At 61.2% G+C, this 17,812-nt stretch overlaps 1 protein-coding gene across 1 annotated transcript in view; it reads left to right on the plus strand.

The window, feature by feature from the left end:
- ADAMTS13 (ADAM metallopeptidase with thrombospondin type 1 motif 13) overlaps positions 1-17,812 on the plus strand; it is a 31,977-nt gene that overhangs the window by 13,187 nt on the left and 978 nt on the right. Inside the window, exons 13-30 of the mRNA XM_027104367.1 lie at positions 1,804-1,930; positions 2,428-2,576; positions 2,928-3,048; positions 3,540-3,620; positions 4,593-4,774; positions 7,002-7,137; positions 7,219-7,348; positions 7,728-7,910; positions 8,800-8,980; positions 9,613-9,733; positions 10,636-10,765; positions 10,881-11,060; positions 11,891-12,073; positions 14,076-14,280; positions 15,044-15,356; positions 15,863-16,009; positions 16,302-16,478; positions 17,562-17,746. Of these exons, the coding sequence (XP_026960168.1) occupies positions 1,804-1,930; positions 2,428-2,576; positions 2,928-3,048; positions 3,540-3,620; positions 4,593-4,774; positions 7,002-7,137; positions 7,219-7,348; positions 7,728-7,910; positions 8,800-8,980; positions 9,613-9,733; positions 10,636-10,765; positions 10,881-11,060; positions 11,891-12,073; positions 14,076-14,280; positions 15,044-15,356; positions 15,863-16,009; positions 16,302-16,478; positions 17,562-17,746 (2,931 nt within the window). The remainder of the gene's footprint in view (positions 1-1,803; positions 1,931-2,427; positions 2,577-2,927; positions 3,049-3,539; positions 3,621-4,592; positions 4,775-7,001; positions 7,138-7,218; positions 7,349-7,727; positions 7,911-8,799; positions 8,981-9,612; positions 9,734-10,635; positions 10,766-10,880; positions 11,061-11,890; positions 12,074-14,075; positions 14,281-15,043; positions 15,357-15,862; positions 16,010-16,301; positions 16,479-17,561; positions 17,747-17,812) is intronic.

Genomic DNA, 17,812 nt, shown 5'->3' on the forward strand with positions numbered 1-17,812 from the left:
TCTCACTCACCGTGGTGTTTTCAAGGTTCAGCCATGTACCGTAACGTCACTTCTTTTTTCTTTTTTTTTTTTTACGGTTTATTCTTCTTTTTTATTTATTTTTTATAAATTTATTTATTTATTTTTGGTTGCGTTGGGTCTTTGTTGCTGTGCGTGGGCTTTCTCTAGTTGTGGTGAGCGGGGGCTACTCTTCGCTGTGGTGCGCGGGCTTCTCATTGTGGTGGCTTCTCCTGTTGCAGAGCACGGGCTCTAGGTGCGTGGGCTTCAGTAGTTGTGGCTTGTGGGCTCTAGAGCACAGACTCAGTACTCGTGGCTCACGGGCTTAGTTGCTCCGCGGCATATGGGATCTTCCCGGACCAGGTCTCGAACCCGTGTCCCCTGCACTGGCAGGCAGACTCTCAACCACTGCACCACCAGGGAAGTCCCTATTCTTTTCTTCTTATATTTTCTTATTTTTTTGTTGGGGTATGGTTGCTTGACAATGTTGTGTTAGTTTCTGCCGTACAACACAGTGAATCAACTATACGTATACGTATATCCCCTCCCTCTAGGACCTCCCTCGCATCCAGAACTTCACTCCTTTTTATGGCTGAATAGTATTCCACTGGATGGATGGACCACATTTCGCTCATCTGTTCATCCATTGTCCATTTGTCCGTACATTGGGGCTGTTTCCGTCTTTGGTTGTTGGGAATAGTGCCGCTAATGAATATGTGCGTACGTGGACTTTTTTTTTTTTTTTTTTTTTTGTGGTACGCGGACCTCTCACTGCTGTGGCCTCTCCCGTTGCGGAGCACAGGCTCCGGACGCGTAGGCTCAGCGGCCATGGCTCACGGGCCCAGCCGCTCCACGGCACGTGGGATCTTCCCGGACCGGGGCACGAACCTGTGTCCCCTGCATCGGCAGGCGGACTCAACCACTGCGCCCCCAGGGAAGCCCCGTGGATTTTTTGAGCACCAGCTTTTCACTCTTTCGGGTGTACACCTCAAAGCGGAATTGCCAGATCCCATGGGGATTCTACGTTTAAGTCCTTGAGGAACCTCTGAGCCATTTCCCACAGCAGCTGAACCATTTGGCCTCCCCACCAGCAACGTGCGAGGGGTCCAATTTCTCCACACCCTCTCCAGCACTTACCTGTGTTTCCCACACGGCCATCAGAGTGGGTGTGAAGGCGTGGAGTGATTCCTCTGGCCTTGACTCAAGATCTGCACGTGTTGAGACCCTCCCTCCCTCCCCCCCGCCCCCGCCTTCTCCAGGCAGACTCCGAGGCCTCCCCAGACCAGGAGAAAGGAGTCCTTGCCTGGGGTGGGGGAGGGCCAGGCCTGCAAAGAGGGCAGCCGTGGTCCCCGCACCTGCTCGGCAGGGCCACTCGGATTCTTTTCCTCTGACTCCAGTGCAAAAAAGGCCAGGACGCCCGCCCGCGGAGGTTCTTGTGCGGAAGCCCTTTGCTCTTGACTCCTGTGACTTTTCCAATTACCTGCCTCTGGAGGTGCAGACATAGTGAATACACAAACTCAGCCCCGTTTTCTGAAGTTGGGGCCTCCCCCCCGCAGTGCTGTTTGCCCGGCTTTCCTCTGCGTTGCTGGGTAGTGGGCCCCCATCAGCGGAGGAAGGCTCGACATCCCCACTTTACAGAGCAGGGAACTGAGGTGCAGCCAGGAGCTGGGCTCCAGCCCACGTCTTGGCCCTCGCACTGCCGGGGGCCTTGCTGTCTCCCGGGGCGAGGGTTCCCTGCCTGAGCCCCCTGCTCCGGGCCCCCTGCCCCGGCCCCTCCCGTGCCCGTCCTCTGCTTCCTTCCACCAGGCCTGCGAGAAGACCCAGCTGGAGTTCATGTCGGAGCAGTGTGCACAGACCAACGGGGAGCCCCTGCGCCTCTCCCCGGACAGCACCTCCTTCTACCGCTGGGGCACGGCCGAGCAGTACAGTCGAGGTGGGTCCCGGGGGGTGCCGGGGCGAGCCAGGCCTGAGACCCCGGGGCAGGGAGAGTCGTTGGGGGAGACCCACCATCACTCTGATGCTGTTGAGAGCAGGCTTCGGCCTGCATCAGACATGTCACGCCTCCCACCCTGGCTAGCAGGTCAGGCCACGACTTCTCATCTCTGAGTCTCGGTTCCCCATCTGCAAAATGGAGGTAAGAGGCGTAGCTTGCTGCCAGCATTGCTGGCAGGAGTCAGTGCGTTGACACGGGAAGCACGGAGCGTGCTCCCCGGCTTGTAATTCAGTAACATTTATGACATCGCCGTGTGATTACTGCCTCAGGAGGCAGGACAGGTGGGAAATAGAAACCTTGCCCCAAATGCAAAGAGTGAAGCGGGATGGCGCTCGGGGGTCAGTGGGGGCCCACCTGGATCGTGTTTCACAGGGTCACTGCCCTCCCTGCTCCCTGCCACCCTCCCATCCGGGTTTCTTGTCCTTCTGCTTTTCCAGGGGACGCTCTGTGTAGATATCTGTGCCGGGCCATTGGCGAGAGCTTCATTGTGAGGCGTGGGGACAGTTTCCTGGATGGGACACGGTGTGTGCCAAGCAGCCCTCTGGAGGATGGGACCCTGAGCCTGTGCGTGTCGGGCAGCTGCAAGGTAGGCGTGCTCCGGCAGTGGAGGTGCCCTTCCATCCACTGTGGCCCCGAGGCCTCTCGCATCAGAAACCAAGAGGCTAAGGGGCCTTCGAGGGGTCAGGTCTGGGGGGTGCTGCCCCCGTGAAGCTGCAGTAGAGTCTGCACTGGGTGATGCTCGGATACAGGGCCGAGCTTGGGGTCAAGAGCCTTGCTGTGACCTTGGACAAGTCATTTCAGCTTGCCTCCTGCACAGATGTCAGAAGCTGCAGAAATGCCCCATTTGGTTGTGTGAACCTCAGAGCTGTGGGTGTCAGTGGGCCAGCACCGTCCCGTGACGTCACCCGGGTCTCACCTGCCACTCTCCTTTGCTCAGACATTTGGCTGTGACGGCAGGATGGCCTCCGGGCAGGTGCGAGATGTGTGCCAGGTGTGTGGCGGGGACAACAGCACGTGCCGTCCTCAGAACGGCTCTTTCACGGCCGGGAGAGCCAGAGGTAGGGGCCTCCCTGTGGGTGAAGGGCCGGTTTCCCCCCAGCCTCCAAGAAACCCCACAGCCCAGAGCCTGGGTGCCGGCTGCCTAGGTGGCGGGGCCCGCACTCTGGCTCAGCCCTGGGCCCTCTTAGCGGCCTCAGCCTCGCGTTCCTCTCTGCCAGCCTCCCCACGAGGCTCAGCTTTTGGTGATGAGGCCCCTGCTGGGGTTGCGGCACATCGGTAACGGCTGCTCCGTGTACCTGTGGTGCAGAAAACATACAGACGTTGGGAAATCTGTGGTGGGCTGTCCTCTCCTCTGCTGCTCAAGGACTCTTAGCAGGAGGGACCTTATGCTCGGAAAATCCTTGACTTTGATCCATTTATAGAACAGGTCAGGTCTTTTCCAAAGCCAGTCGAGGAGTTGAGTCCCACCTCCCTCTGGCGCTGAAATCTGCTCCCCTTGACTGTGACCTAAGTGACCTGAGACCACCCCTCCCCCCCCGCTTCCTCCTAGAGTATGTCACGTTCCTGACCGTTACCCCCGACCTGACCAGCATATACGTCATCAACCACAGGCCTCTCTTCACGCACCTGGGTGAGTGGGCCAGAGGACGCCCACAGGAGTTAACCAGACCATGACGGTCGAGGGCGCAGCCCCAACGTGCCGTCACTTCTGATGCCACCTGCAAGTTCGGGTGCTCCCCAAGCTGCCGTCCGTTGGATGACTCGCTGGGAGGACTCCCAGAACTCTGAGAGCTGTTACGCTCACCGTTACGGCTTATTACAGGGGAAGGATACAAAATAAAAGCAGCCAAAGGAAGAGATGCTAGGGCAGCGTCAGGGAGGGCTCCGTGTCCAGCTCAAAAGTGACCACACGCACGGTGTACCGCCTACTCTGGGAGCTCTCCTGAGCTCAGGGTCCAGGTGCTATGGGGCTCCGTTATGTAGACACGATTGGGGGATGGATTGATCGCCCCCTGGATGATCTCAGTCTTCGGGTTGGCGGAGGCTTGGTGACTCAAGGCCGCCACCCTAAGTCATGTGTTTGGTCCTTCTGGTGTGGCCAGCTCCCACCCTAAACAAAGACGGTCTGGGTCAGGTCAGACACAGGGCGCAGGTCAGACCTGTCTCTGGGCAAGGCTGACCTCTTTACTTAACGCCGCTGTGGGGCTTTATTTCCAGGGGGCGCCCTGTCCTGACTTTGGAATCTGGGGTGGGGTGCTTGCCCTGGGGTCCTTGAGCCCCCGTAGAGTGGGGTGTGAGTGCACTTGGTGAGGGAGCAGGTCCACGGCACTCACCAGGTTCCAGGAAGAGGCACAGAGTCACCACGTGGGGAGCCTCCCGTGGTCAGACAGCCTGTTCAGAGCGTGGGATACCAGGAGGACCTGCTCCCCAGGAAGGCTGGGGATCCTGGGGCGGGAGTGGCAGGTGCGGCCGTGGAAGTCATGCCCCGTTGGCCCAGTTGTCACCTTTCCTTAAACAGGACCTGTCTGTGAGGGGCGCGGTGCTGGCTCCCACGGTGGGAGGTGGGGGTTCTCTGTGGTGCTGATGGCCCCTCCCCCAACAGCAGTGAGGATCCGTGGGCGCTATGTCGTGGCCGGAAATGCGAGCATCTCTCCCAGCACCACCTACCCCTCCCTCCTGGAGGACAGCCGCATCCAGTACAAAGTGACCCTGACTGAGGACCGGCTGCCCCGCCTGGAGGAGATCCGCATCCAGGGCCCCACCCAGGACGACATGGAGATCCAGGTGACCGGGGGCCTCCCCCTGGCGTCCGCTGGTCCGTCAGCTCAGACGCACACCTCTTCATTCTCTCGGCGGCCGCCGGGGGGCCTGGGGTCCCCGTGCTCAGAGCCCACGGGAGTTCTGGCGTGCTGGGAGTGGGTCAGAGGGAGAGCCCTGTGCAGGGGTCGGGGGCTTCCCGGGACAGGGGCTGTGCTGCCGAGGTCTGAGATGAGCTGACGCTGCAGGCCGAGCAGGGAGGGGAGTGTCTTGAGCGAGCAGTGCGTGCCCAGGAGAGGTGCTTAGGAGGGAGGGAGGAAGGGGACCCTCCAGGTGAGGAGGCTGGAGGGCCAGGCAGACCTGGAGGGGCCTTGCTGGCCGTGTGAGGAGTTCAGGCTTCCTCCTGGGGGCCTGGGGAGCTGCTGGGGGTCTGTGTAGGGCGGAGTTGGGGTCGGGCTACGTCAGACCCGGACGAAGGAGGGTGGGGGGCACGAGACCGTGGGGGAGGCTGGTTGGGCCGGTGCCCAGATTAGAGACCCACCGTGGGGGCAGCTAATGCAAGAGGAGCAGAGGCAGCCCGGGAGCTGGAGGCAGGGCGACCCGGGGGTCAGGAGCCCAGGCTAGGGACTCAGCCCAGAGCGCAGACCCTGGCTCTGCAGAAACTTGGACAAAAGACTTAATTTTCTGAGCCTCAGTTTCCCCGTCTGCAAAATGAGACTAAGCCGACCTACGTGACGTGAAGATGCGTTTGTTTTTTCTTCAAAACGACGCACAGCAAGCGCTTGGCAGACTGTCTGGTGCCCCACACGTGCACACGGAGGGTGGCCAGGCTGCATAAGTGCGTGCGGACTCGCCTCTCCAAGTGCCCAAGGCCCCATCCTAGCAGCGGGCATGAGACACCCAGAAGTTCCGGGACAAAGGGGCGGGCACTGTGAGGGCCGGAACTGGAGCCTGAATATCCCCTTCCCGCGCTTCGCTCTCCTCTGGCGGGGATGCTGGGTTCCCCAGATCTTCATCTGCAGAGTGGGGGCCAGATGGCAGTCCCGCCTCCTGGGGTCGTGGGCGGGCAGCGTGGGCGGCAGGCCCTGGCCCAGGGGCAGCTCTGGGTGCATGTGGGTTCTCGCTGTTTCTTTGGGAGCCCCGGCTGTGCTTGGGTGTGTCCCGCACGCTGTAACCTCGTCTGCAAGCGGCGCCTCGTGTGCTTTGCTGAGGAAGGTGCTGGAGGGAGGACGGGAAGTAGTGGACGTTGAAATAGCCCTTGACAGCCTTTGTGGGGGAGTCCAAGTCTCCACGGCCCCTCACTTTGGTCTAGCAGCCCCACCCTCTGCTCCCACAGCTGGGGAGGCAGCAGGGGCTCCCCCAGAAGTCCAGGCCAGGCCAGAGCGAGCCCCACCAGTGAACAGTTAACCACTTCCCCACCTCCCCACGTGGCCCAGTTCACCCACCTCCCCGCCCCTGGGAACGCTGTTCCAAGGGCTGGGTGTCAAGCAGCTCTGTTGTCATCCTTTGCGGTGAGGATAAAAAATACAGATTCCGGGGCCCCTCTCAGAGACACTCAACCAGGACCTGCTGTGGGGTGTGTGTGTGCCAAGAACCCGCATTTTAGCAGAGGACTGTGACGGGTGGCCAGATGAGGTGTTGTGGGAGTAGATGCTGGAACCTTGGGGGCGTCCTCCTGGCCTCTGCCCACCAGACTGGCCCCTCACAGGACCCAGTGACCCTCCTGAAGTACGGACAGACCCAGGCTCCCTGCTGGACACTCTTCCTTAACTCTCTGTGTCCTCAGGCTCGAGGCCAAGCTGCCAGACAGCTACAGGGCCCCTGATCCAGCCCCTTCCTGCCCACCTCTGGGTCTCATCTCCTGCTGCAGAAGCCCGAGCTGTGCTGGTCTCACACCAGGCTGGGGCTGGGCTCCCCTCTGCTGGAACACCCCTTCACCCGCCTCCACGCCTCCCCGCACCCTAGTCAACCTCAGCACCTTCTTCGTGCTCCCATAATCCCCTGTGCGAACCTCTATCCCCGCACCTACCACCAGCCCACCCTCCCCCACCCCACTGTGAGCCTGGGGCAGCGTCCTGGTCACCGGGCCGTCCTCGAAGCGTGGCGTGGGGTCAGTGTCGGTGATGGCTTGCCGAGGGAAAGAGTATAGAGATGGAGGAATGAAATATTGAAGGCTTCCAGGAGGAGGTGGCCGTGACAGTGGCCCTCAGACAGCCCGCTGGACTGGCCCCGGCTCTCCGTGTGTCTCGTGCAGGTTTACAGGCGCTACGGTGAGGAGTATGGCAGCCTCGCCCGCCCAGACATCACCTTCACCTACTTCCAGCCCAAGCGTCGGCCGGCCTGGGCGTGGGCTCCCGTGCGGGGGGCCTGCTCGGTGAGCTGTGGGGCAGGTGAGGCCCGGGGCAGGGCTCGCCTGAAAGCCTGGTTTGCTCCCCGCACGGAGGTGGTCTAGCCCCCCTCTCCCCCCGCAGGGCTGCGCTGGGTGACCCACAGCTGTCGGGACCAGGCAGCGAACGAGTGGGTGGAGGCTGCCCGGTGCGCAGGGAGCCGGCAGCCGGCGGCGTGGTCCGAGTCATGTACCTCCGTACCCTGTCCCCCGTCGTGAGTGTGCCTGGGGCTCAGGCGCTCACCGCTCCAGGGGGGTGACCGCCCCGCCTGGGAGGCTGAGGGAGGGGCCCACCCCCTGGCAGGAGCACAGGGCTAGGCACAGAGCCGTCCCTGTTGGGGGCAGGGCTGGGGCAGCCGCCCACAGGCACTTTTAGACAGTGGTCCCCAGGCTCAGGTGCAGCCTGGGGACACCTGGAGAGGTGGAGGGCTGGGCTGCCTGTACCTGCGCGGTGTCCGGGTACCTGAAGGGACAGTGGGCCCAAGCCAGGCCCGGGAAGTGACTCGCCTAGACAGACCTGCCAGTCTCCCGCCCCCGCCCCTGAGCCAGCCTGGGGGCCTGGCCAGGGGCCCGATGCTCTGTTCCTCTCCTCAGCTGGGCGGCCGGAGACTTCGGCCCATGCAGTGCCTCCTGCGGAGGGGGCCTGCGGGAGCGGGTGGTGCGCTGCGTGGAGGCCCAGGGCGGCCTCCTGAGGACGGTGCCCCACTCCCGGTGCAGAGCGCTGGCCCAGCAGCCAGTGGCCGTGGAGACCTGCAATCCCCAGCCCTGCCCCCGGAGGTGAGCACGGATCCAGGCAGGTCCAGGCAGAGACTCCCTGGCAGGGCTTATCCCTGAGCTGAGCCCTGCCCCTTCTGAGTGTCCCCTTTTCCTGAGGCCTCTGGCCAAGTCACACCACCCTGGGTGAGTGCCGACCTTGGAATCACCTCCTATCCCGGAGGCCCTGGACTGGCCATTTCCGCCTCTGAACTTCCAAGTCTCTGCTCGTGGAGGGCTGCGAGGATCAAGCAAAACCACGGATGTAAAGCAATAAATGCCACTTTGTCACTGCTATTGTCATTTCCACAGTGTCCCAGCTGATAGAGGCGTATCATTCTGATTTGCCGCTAACTGCCTGGGTGGCCCGGGCAAGTCCCCTCCCTCTCTGGGCCCCAGTTTTGTCCAGTGGGGAGGGAGGTGGCCTAGGTCACTGGTGGTCCACACGTGGCTCTGGGCGTCTTCCCCCACACGCCCCGCATCCGTGGCAGACGTAGCAGTCACCACTCTTTCCTCCTGGGGGCCAATCGTGCCTCAGAATCCTTCTCAACACAACACTCCAAGCAGCCGCCACCTCTCAGGGCTGCCACGGGAGATGCATTTGCTGTCCCCGAACTGGTGATCGACTGCATCTGGCCCCTGTTTCCCAGCACCTGCTAGGTTGTCTGGTTGGAGGCCCACCTTTGCCTCTGGAAGGCGGGAGGGTCAGGGCCGGTCAGGGCCGGTGTCATTGCACCCTGGGGGCCGAGTGGAGGGCCAGCAGCCGTTCATCCAGGCTTCAGGGAAAGGTCCCTGGCTTCTGCCTTTCGGCGGGGATCCCCCTTTGGGCTCTTGGGTATGGGGGAGCAGGTTCACTGCCCCTCCGCCCCAGGAGCAGAGGCAGGGCCTAATGGCTGTCTTGTGCCGTCCTCAGGGAGGTGCCGGATGCGTGCTCGTCGGCCTGTGGAACAGATCCAGCCATGCAGAACACGACGTGTGTGCAGGGGGTAGATGGCATGGGGGCGCCAGCAACCGCTGGGCCCTGCTCCGCAGACGAGAAGCCGCCTGCCCTTGAGCCCTGTGTCGAGGTGGCATGTCCTCCGGGCTGGGGCCATGTGAGTATCCTGGGCACTGGAGAATGGAGAGCACTGGTTACCACTGGCCTCCTGCCAGTGCTAGAAGACTGCCCCGTGTAGGGCTGCTGTCCTCGGGAGGCCCTGGGCAGAGGACAACCCTAGAGACAGATCTCAGAGCTGCTGGGCAGGCCCCTTCCCGCTGGCAAGCAGGCTGAGCAATGCAGACTCTGATGGAATGCTGTCAGTTGTCTGCTGCGCAGAGAGACGCTGCCACACTCCTGCCTGCGTCCACGGGCTCAGGCTGGGTGATGTTACTTTCGGACAAGGGTGCCGGCCGATCCTATCCCCGTGCCCCGCCCCCGGCTGGTGGGGACTGCAGGGCCAAGCGTGCCTGCAACTCTGGCTCCAGAGCCCCAGCGCGGTTGTGCCCCACACTGACTACTGATGCTGACGCAGAGGCCAAGGTGGGGCGTGTGGTGAGGGCATCCCCTGGAGGCCAGGAAGCAGGCTTCCCGGGAAAGGAGCAGCGGGGAGGCAAGGCCTTTGGGGTGCTGGTAACCACTTCTGTTCTCTCCTGAAGAGATTGGGGTAGGTGGGAATGGAGGGCCAGGTGCCCAGAGGTGTGGAGATGGGAAGCCCAGACCCACCACCTTGCTGCTTGCCCTCTGCAGTCAGATGCCCAGTCTCCAGGGGAGAATGCTGCATCCCCAGCGGGCAGTGCCAGGCCAGAGGCTCATGCCACACACGTGTGGACTCCCTTGGCGGGGCCGTGCTCCGTCTCCTGTGGTCAAGGTGAGGACCCCAGCGCCCCTGAGGGTCAGCTAATTCTAAAAAAAGCATTTGAGGTGGCTTACAAAATATCCAGCTACACAAGAACATGACGTTATAAGCAAGGAGATCGGGGCCAAGTACAGACAGCCACACGAATGTGCTCACTGACTGGCTGGAAGGTAGGAAATGATGATAAAACCTGGCCGTATTGGCACCCAAGAGCGTATTCTTAAGGTCTAAGATGGCCCCAAACTTAGCTCTGAGCTTCCTGGAGGCCAACCCAGAGAAACAAAATTAATTTTAAGATACACAGTGTTTTCAACTAAAACCCTGGGAACTCCCTGGCAGTCCAGGGGTTAGGACTCAGCACTTTCACTGCCATGGCCCGGATTCAATCCCTGGTCAGGGAACTAAAATCCCACAAGCTGTGTGGCATAAGTAAATAAGTAAATAAATAAATAAGCAAACTAAACCCCTAATCACTTGCTCAGGTAAACTCCAGCACGTTTAGAATTGAGGCCAGAGATTTCTTTTGAGGATACTTTTGCAGAGAGATGCAAGGACACGGTCCTAATAACATGTTGGTGATAAACACAGTAACAGATTTTCATATAGCGACTGTTATAATGCCCCTCAAGTTATAAGAGCAGTTACCACTTTTGAGCCCCTACTATGCACCAGGCACTGTATAGCTCCCCTTGAAAAATCTTTATAAGTAGTCCTCCAAGTCAGGCACCGTTAGATGAAAAACCTGAGGCTCAGAGAGGTTAAGTCACTTGTCCAAGGTCACACAGCTGCTAAGTGAAAGAGCTGAGACTCAGATCCACGTGGGCCTCGTCTGCTAGAGCTCTTCAGAGTGGGGCACCCATGGTCCATGCTGAGCCCCCCTCTTGGGGCGCGGGGTCCCTCCTTCCTCCCAGCAGGCCTGATGGAGCTGCGTTTCGTGTGCATGGACTCTGCCCTCAGGACACCCGTCCGGGAAGAGCTGTGTGACCTGGCAAGCCAGCCTGGGAGCCGGCAGGAGGTCTGCCAGGCTGCCCCGTGCCCGGCTTGGTGAGTCCGGGGGAGGGAGACAGTGCGGAGGGGCAGCAGTCTGGGTCCCCCAGGGAGGAAGGAGTCTTACCCTGGCTGTGGCTACCTACGGAGCACTGGCCTTTCCTTCCTACAGGTGGGAGACCCGAGCCTTGGCACCGTGCCCCGTGACCTGTGGAGGGGGGCAGGTGCCACTGGCTGTCCGCTGTGTGAGGATGGACCAAGGCCGCTTTGTCTCCCTGCCTCATTCCAAGTGCTGGCCGATGCCCCGGCCCAGGCCCCTCGAGGACTGCAGCCCGGAGCCCTGCCCTGCCAGGTGGGCCCCTTCCCAAGGAGACAGGTGGTCCTAGGCGGGCATTCTTGGAGGTGGCATCATCACCTCCCGTTAAGCTCGTGACCCTTGGCGTCCTCACCTGCAGGAGCGGATTGTATTGGTGCCCGGAAGACTGTAGGGCTTTTAAAGTGTGTGACGTGCATCGCACGGGATCTGGGACGCTGAGGGCGCAGGTGGTTGATGGGTCATTTTTTCATCACTTGCTCTTTACTGAGCACCTACTAAGTATGTCCAAGTGCTGTTCTGGCACAAGGGGACACAGCAGTGAACAAGACAGACGGGCATCCCTGCCCTCCTGGAGTAGACGCTGGGGGCAAGGGAGAGACAGATGAGAAATAAGATTGATGGGGGAGACGTACAGTTCACGCTGGATGGTGTTGGTGCGACATGGCAAACACAGTGGGAAGGAAGGTTGGGAGTGCCGGCAGGGGCGGGGTTCAGGTGACGATGGAGCTAGGACTCCCACTGGAGACAGACATCTCGGCAGGGCCCCTTGGGTGCCCTGCCCCTCCCCCCACTGCTTTTTGGACACGTCCACCCTCAGCTTCCCCTTCTTTTTTTTACAAAAATAAATTTATTTTTGGCTGCGTTGGGTCTTCATGGCTGCGTGCGGGCTTTCTCCAGCTGCGACCTCAGCTTCCCCTTCTGTAAAATGGGGGCTTCTGAACATTCTCTGTCCACTGCGCTGAGCCTCTCAGTGGAGATGTAAAAGTGACCCCTGGAGAGAGAACCTTTCCAGGCCCTTTCCAGTCTGGGGAAGTGAGGGGAAGCCCCTCACTCCTCGGGGTCCCCCCGACTCTGGTTTGCCCCAGGTGGCGGTACCAGCTGGCGGCCTGCAGCGTGACCTGTGGGGGAGGAGTCGCGCAGAGGATCCTGTACTGCGCCCGGGCCCACGGGGAGGACAAGGCCGAGGAGATCCTGCCGGACACCCAGTGCCAGGGGCTGCCTCGCCCGGAGCAGCGGGAGGCCTGCAGCCCAGAGCCCTGCCCGCCCAGGTCAGCAGCCCCAGGGTGTGCAGTAGGCAGCCTGAACTCCTGGCCTGTGCCGACGCCGGGCCAGGCCCGTGGGGGTTAAAGGGCAGCTCGGTGGCACAGGAAACAGGACCACCCGGCAGGCTGCACTCGGTGTCAGAGAAGACACTCCAGCAAACTCAGGCAGTGCTGTTGGTTCTAATGGGGGTGACGGGGTGGGCAGGGCAGGGGCACTTCCCAGTGGAAGAGGCGGCATCTGAGTGGAGCCTGAGGGTGGTCCAGCTGGGGCACAGCACCGCCAAAGCCTCGGGGACAGACAGCTCACACCAGTAGGGTCCGGGGACAGGCTGGAGCCCGAGAGGGAAGGGCAGATATTCACCTGCCTTGTTCACAGTTCTCCCGTGGTTTCTTCTTTGTAATTTTGCATTTTAAATAATGCCGTGCTCTTCTGTATCCTACAGAAGCATCCAGAAAAGAATGTAACAGTCACCCCTGTCCCACGACCAGATTTAATAGATGCTAGCATATCTCCGTGTTTCCTTCATATGTCTCCTTGGTTTTAAAGAAATACACCACTACAGATAAGACTTTATTTACCTTAAAACCTTTAACTCATCTGTGATTTACCTGGGGTCAGTCACGAAGTCGGGGAGCAAACTCTACTTTTCCAAATCACTGACCAGCAACAGCATTTGCTGCGTCCCCCCAGGTGCCCCCTTTATCGCATCTTAAATTCTCGTGTGGGTTGGGTCTGTGTCGAGGCTCCTACCAGGCTCTGTTGTTTTACTTCCCCCACCTATTCCCACCCCCAAGTCAAACTGTTTTCATCGCTCTAGCTTTGTGATCCCCTTACCATCCACACCCGTGTCGCTTGATTTCCCTGCCTATGCTTAAATGTGCACCCCGTTTATTTTCCCACATCATATTGGAAAAGGTCTGGGATTTTTTTTCATGGGAGTTTCACACGCACAGGAGCTCTGGTTACCCCGGAACGTCACTGTGGCCACCCTGGCCTCCTTGATGTTCCGGAACATTCCAGGCAGTGCTTCTGATTCAGGGCATTTGCACCTCCTTTCCCGCTGCCTGAATGTGTCTGCTCTGGACATCCCTTCCCAGGCTCCGCTCAGGGTGCCGTAACAGAGAGGCGGGGAGTCCTTCCTGGGACTTGGTTTTTTTCTGGCTGTGCCCCACAGCATGTGAGATCTTAGTTCCCCAACCAGGGCTCGAACCCGTATCCCCTACACTGGAAGTGTGCGGTCTTAACCACTGGACTGCCAGGGAAGTCCCCCCTGTGACATTCTAATTGTCACAACTGGGGGTGGGGAGTGCTGCCGCTGGCATCTAGTGGGTGGAGGCCAGGGGTACTGCTAAACGTCCTATGCTGTGCAGATGGCCCCCACGAGAAAGACCCGTACATGGGCCCCAGATGTCACGAGGCAGAGAACCATATATGCTCCACGGTGGGCCGGGGCGAGGGGGCCGACTTGGTCTGGTTCACGGCCGTATCCCGGAGTCTAGAACAGCGCCAGGCCCACAGAGGCGTGTTTTTGAGAGGGGGCATCACGGGCCGGGAGGGCAGCATAGCGCGGGGACTCTAGGGCTCCAGGCTCCAGTGCGGCCTACCTGCCTTCTGTCCCGGCTCTGAAAACTGTCAGTCGTTATCGTTTGTTGAAACATGATAAGTTAACATGGGCAGGACTGACTGATGTGGAGATCTGTTCTCCTTCATCCTGGGTCACTGCTCCCCCGTCCCTGCTACTCGGACTAGCAAGCAGCTGGGTGTCCACGGGTGTCCTGTGATAAAGGGGAAGAAAGGGGGCACCTTGTTAAGGGCAAAGAGCTCTCTTTCCCGCAGAGCCTTTCCCTTGCCACTCAGCCCTGTGACTAGCCAGGAGGGTTGCAGGGGCTGTACTGCTGGATCCCAGTGGCCTTGGAACCTGTCCTGGCTGGCCATCCATGGAGCCCACCAGGGCAGTGCCACCTTCAGGGAAGCCTAGCCTCTCTCTGGGGTCTTCTCTTCCTGCAGGTGGAAGGTCATGTCCCTTGGCCCATGTTCAGCCAGCTGTGGTCTCGGCACTGCCATGCGCTTGGTGGCCTGTGTGCAGCTGGACCAAGGCCAGGACACAGAGGTGGATGGGGCGGCCTGTGTAGGTCTGGTGCGGCCGCAGGCCAGCATCCCCTGCATCATCGCCGACTGCACCTACCGGTGGCACGTCAGCGCCTGGATGCAGGTAAGTGCTGCAGCTGGGGCTGGTGAGTGCACGGGCCGAGGGTCCTCACACATGGGGACCTTTGGGGGCTTTGATTCATTGTGGTCCCCTGAAAGCAGGGGGAGAGCTGGGTCTCTTGGGGAGAGGGCAGCCGGGGCACCTAGAGATGGAAGACATAGCAAGGCCTAGAGACGTGGGGGACAGGTAAGCCTTAAGAGGCCCTGAGGTCTGAAGACTCCAGAAGATGAAGGGCTGGTAACTCCCCACAGATGAGCAAATGCCACCCCGTGCCCAGCACCTCACAAGGCGCTGGAGAGACAAAGTCAGACAGGGCCAGGTCCCCCGCAGAGGGGCTCACTCACGGTGCGGAGGGAGAAGAGGCAAAGCAGACGGCCACCGCTGCCTGCGTCAGGAGGACCCTGGGCATCTGGGTCGGGGGAGTTGATCCCTTGGGTGGGGCAGTGCGGGGTGGGAGGGGAGGGTGGACACCAGGCTGTGACGAGTGATGGAGGGCGGAAGGACAAAGCCGCACTGCCTGCTCCCCGCTCCAGGGGCTGCAGGGCAGAGAGACCTCGAGGGCGACGGGGAGAGACCTGGGCTTGAAGCCCTGCCCCTCCTCCCCGTGTGATCCTTGCAAGGTGACTTCTCTGAGGAGCGTGGACACCCATGCCCGCCTCCCGTGTTGTGCAAAGATTATATCAGATCCTGCCCGGCCTGTGGTCGCCGCTGTCCTTGTCACCCTTCAGCGGGGTCAGTCCCAACTCCTTCCTATCTTTCCTGGCAGTGCTCTGTCTCGTGTGGGGATGGCATCCAGCGCCGGCACGCCGCCTGCCTCGGACCCCAGGCCCGGGTGCCCGTGCCAGCCGACTTCTGCCAGCATTTGCCCAAGCCGGTGACGGTGCGGGGCTGCTGGGCTGGGCCCTGTGCAGGGCAGGGGACACCCAGCCTGGTGCCCCACGAGGAATCCACTGCTCCTGGCCAGACCACAGCTGCCACCGCTTCCCCGCAGTGGCCCCAGCCCCAGGCCCACCTCCTCTCCCCAGCTCCCCGGCCGCAAGGACTCCCGCCCGGGCCCCAGGAAAGCCCAGCAGAGTCCAGTTACGTTCCTTCCTCCTTTCTGTCTGGGCGGCTGACTGGCTGCAAGAGGGGTGGGCAAAGGCATGTTCACCTGGGAGAGCCAGGCCGTACTCCTTGTGGGGACCTCCTGGGGGTGGTCCTGTGGCTGCAGCGCCTGGGACGCTGGGATGAGTGCGGTCGGGCTGAAGGGATGGGCTTGGAGGCCGGGTTCAGGGGGGCCTCTTCCTCACTGGTAAAGTGCAAGCTCACTTATTATCATCAAGGGAGGGTGTCACAGAGTCAGAATCCCCGCCTGTGTGACCCACTGTACACGCTGCCTCCCTCTTGCTGGCATGTCAGTGGTGGCTGTCTGCCTTGGGTGGCGATGCTCTGGCCCACGCAGCCCCCTCCTTGCCTGAGAAAGCTTCCGGCGGGGCCTAGGAGGACGCCAGCCGCCCCAGCTCCCAGTCTCCTTCCCCAGCACGGAAAGCCCCCGGCCCTGCCCTGCTGGGGATACCCCACCTGGAAGTTCCCGCCCCCTTTCCAGGCGCCTGTGGCCGGCAGCACCTTGAGCCAACAGGAACCATTGACATGCGAGGCCCAGCGCGGGCAGACTGTGCAGTGGCCATCGGGCGGCCCCTGGGTGAGGTGGTGACCCTCCGAGTCCTCGACAGTTCCCTCAACTGCAGTGCTGGTATGTCTAGGGCCACGTGAGCAGCTGTTGCCAGTGACAGGATCTGCTAGGTGGCAGTGAGTGGGACGCCAGGGTGCCCCATTCCTGGGGGGATCCTCCAGGTGCATCCCCATGTGTAACCATCGCAGCCAGCTCATAACTGGGGTGTGGTTGTCCCCATTTCACAGATGAGGAAGCTGAGGCTAGGAGAGATTAGCACACGTCCAGTTCCTTACAGTCGCATAGCCAGCAAGTGGGAGAGTCAGGACCTGGGCTCGGGGTGCTGGGTCCTCACCTCACTGCCACTTCCCAGGGGAGATGCTGCTGCTTTGGGGCAGGCTCACGTGGAGGAAGATGTGCAGGAAGCTGCCCGGCATGACTTTCAGCTCCAAAGCCAACACGCTGGTGGTGAGGCAGCGTCTTGTGCAGCTGCGAGGCGGAGTGCGGCTTTGGTATTCGAGCCAGCCTGCCCCGCGAGCCTTCCACCGAGGTATGGCGAGGCCCTGGAGCCTCCCCGCCTTCCCCAGAGGCTGGCTGGCTGGGCGCTGCTGCCAACGGGGCCAGTCCCGACGGGCCAGCGGGCAAGGCAGACAGGGAGCTGAGCTGACTGAGAATGAAAAGCAGCACCTTCCCGGACACCCCCCGACACCCCCATCCCTGTATGTGCGATCAGGACGAGGTCCCGGAGGTGCACGGTGTTCCTTCCTCTCTGGGGCCCTGCGCGAGATGGGCGGACATCCTCACTCCCTCACTCAGGCCGTCGGGGGCCCCACACCCTGGCCCCGGCACGCAGGTCCTTCAGGATCCTGTAAGGTCCTTCTGCGAGCCTCTTTCCTCGGTCCTGTTGGGTGCACTGTCCTCCTGGCTCATCCTCCGCTCAGCAGGGCGTGGGTGCACGTGCACACCTCGTGCGGAGGATGGCGTCCCCGAGAGCCCTGCTAGCCCGTGGGCCCATCCGTATCCACGGAGAGCTGTCTAGGTTGCTTCAGGGGGCTTGCCCTCTTCCACAGCCCAAGCTTGCTGAAGGTGGCTTCCCTAGGGGTCCCCCCAGGCCACAGGTGAGAAGTGGGACCCTGGGGGGCTTCTTCCTCTGCCCCTCAGTGTGCAGCGCATCGGCACCAGCTCCTACCTGGTCATCACTCCTCACTTCCCAGCCTCCCCACATGCAGGCACCCGCTTTGAGGGAGGCCCAGGAGGCGCAGGCAGGAAGGGCTGCCCCGGTTGGGGCGGGTGCAGCATGAAGCACTTTTGCACGTGTGACTTCGCTGATTCCTCTTAAAGACTGCCCTGCCCCGTGTGTGCTGTTGTTCCCTTCGCTTTACGGAGGAAGGAACTGAAGCGCGGAGCGTTTAAAGCCTTCACCTAGGGTCACACAACCGGGAAGTGGTAGAGATGGGGTTCGGTGGAGACTTCTGCCTGGGAGCCCCGATCTTGACCGCAGTGCCACACTGATCCCCCACTGCTCCCCGGCTGCCCTGCTGCCCTGGCCTCTGGCAAGAGTGGTCACTCTGGGGGACTCCTATGTTCCGGAGGTGGTCCACACCCAGTCTGTACGCCTGCTCTCCCCCTGCAGGATGTGACATGCAGCTCTTTGGACCCCGGGGTGAAATCGTGAGTCCATCATTGAGTCCGGATGGGAGGAACATGGGGGGCTGCCGAATCTTCATCGACGTGGCCCCACAGGCCCGGATCGCCATCCGTGCCCTGGCCATGGACACGGGCACCAGAACCAAGGAAACGGATTCCAGCTACATCTTGGTGAGGCCACCAGGATGACTTCTGCTCTAATTCTGGACATCCATCTCTGGGGACAGGGACTGGGGG

This window comes from Aethalodelphis obliquidens, unplaced genomic scaffold (assembly GCF_003676395.1).
Source record: "Aethalodelphis obliquidens isolate GAN/ISIS:26980383/991018 unplaced genomic scaffold, ASM367639v1 scaffold7, whole genome shotgun sequence".
Lineage (NCBI taxonomy): Eukaryota > Metazoa > Chordata > Mammalia > Artiodactyla > Delphinidae > Aethalodelphis > Aethalodelphis obliquidens.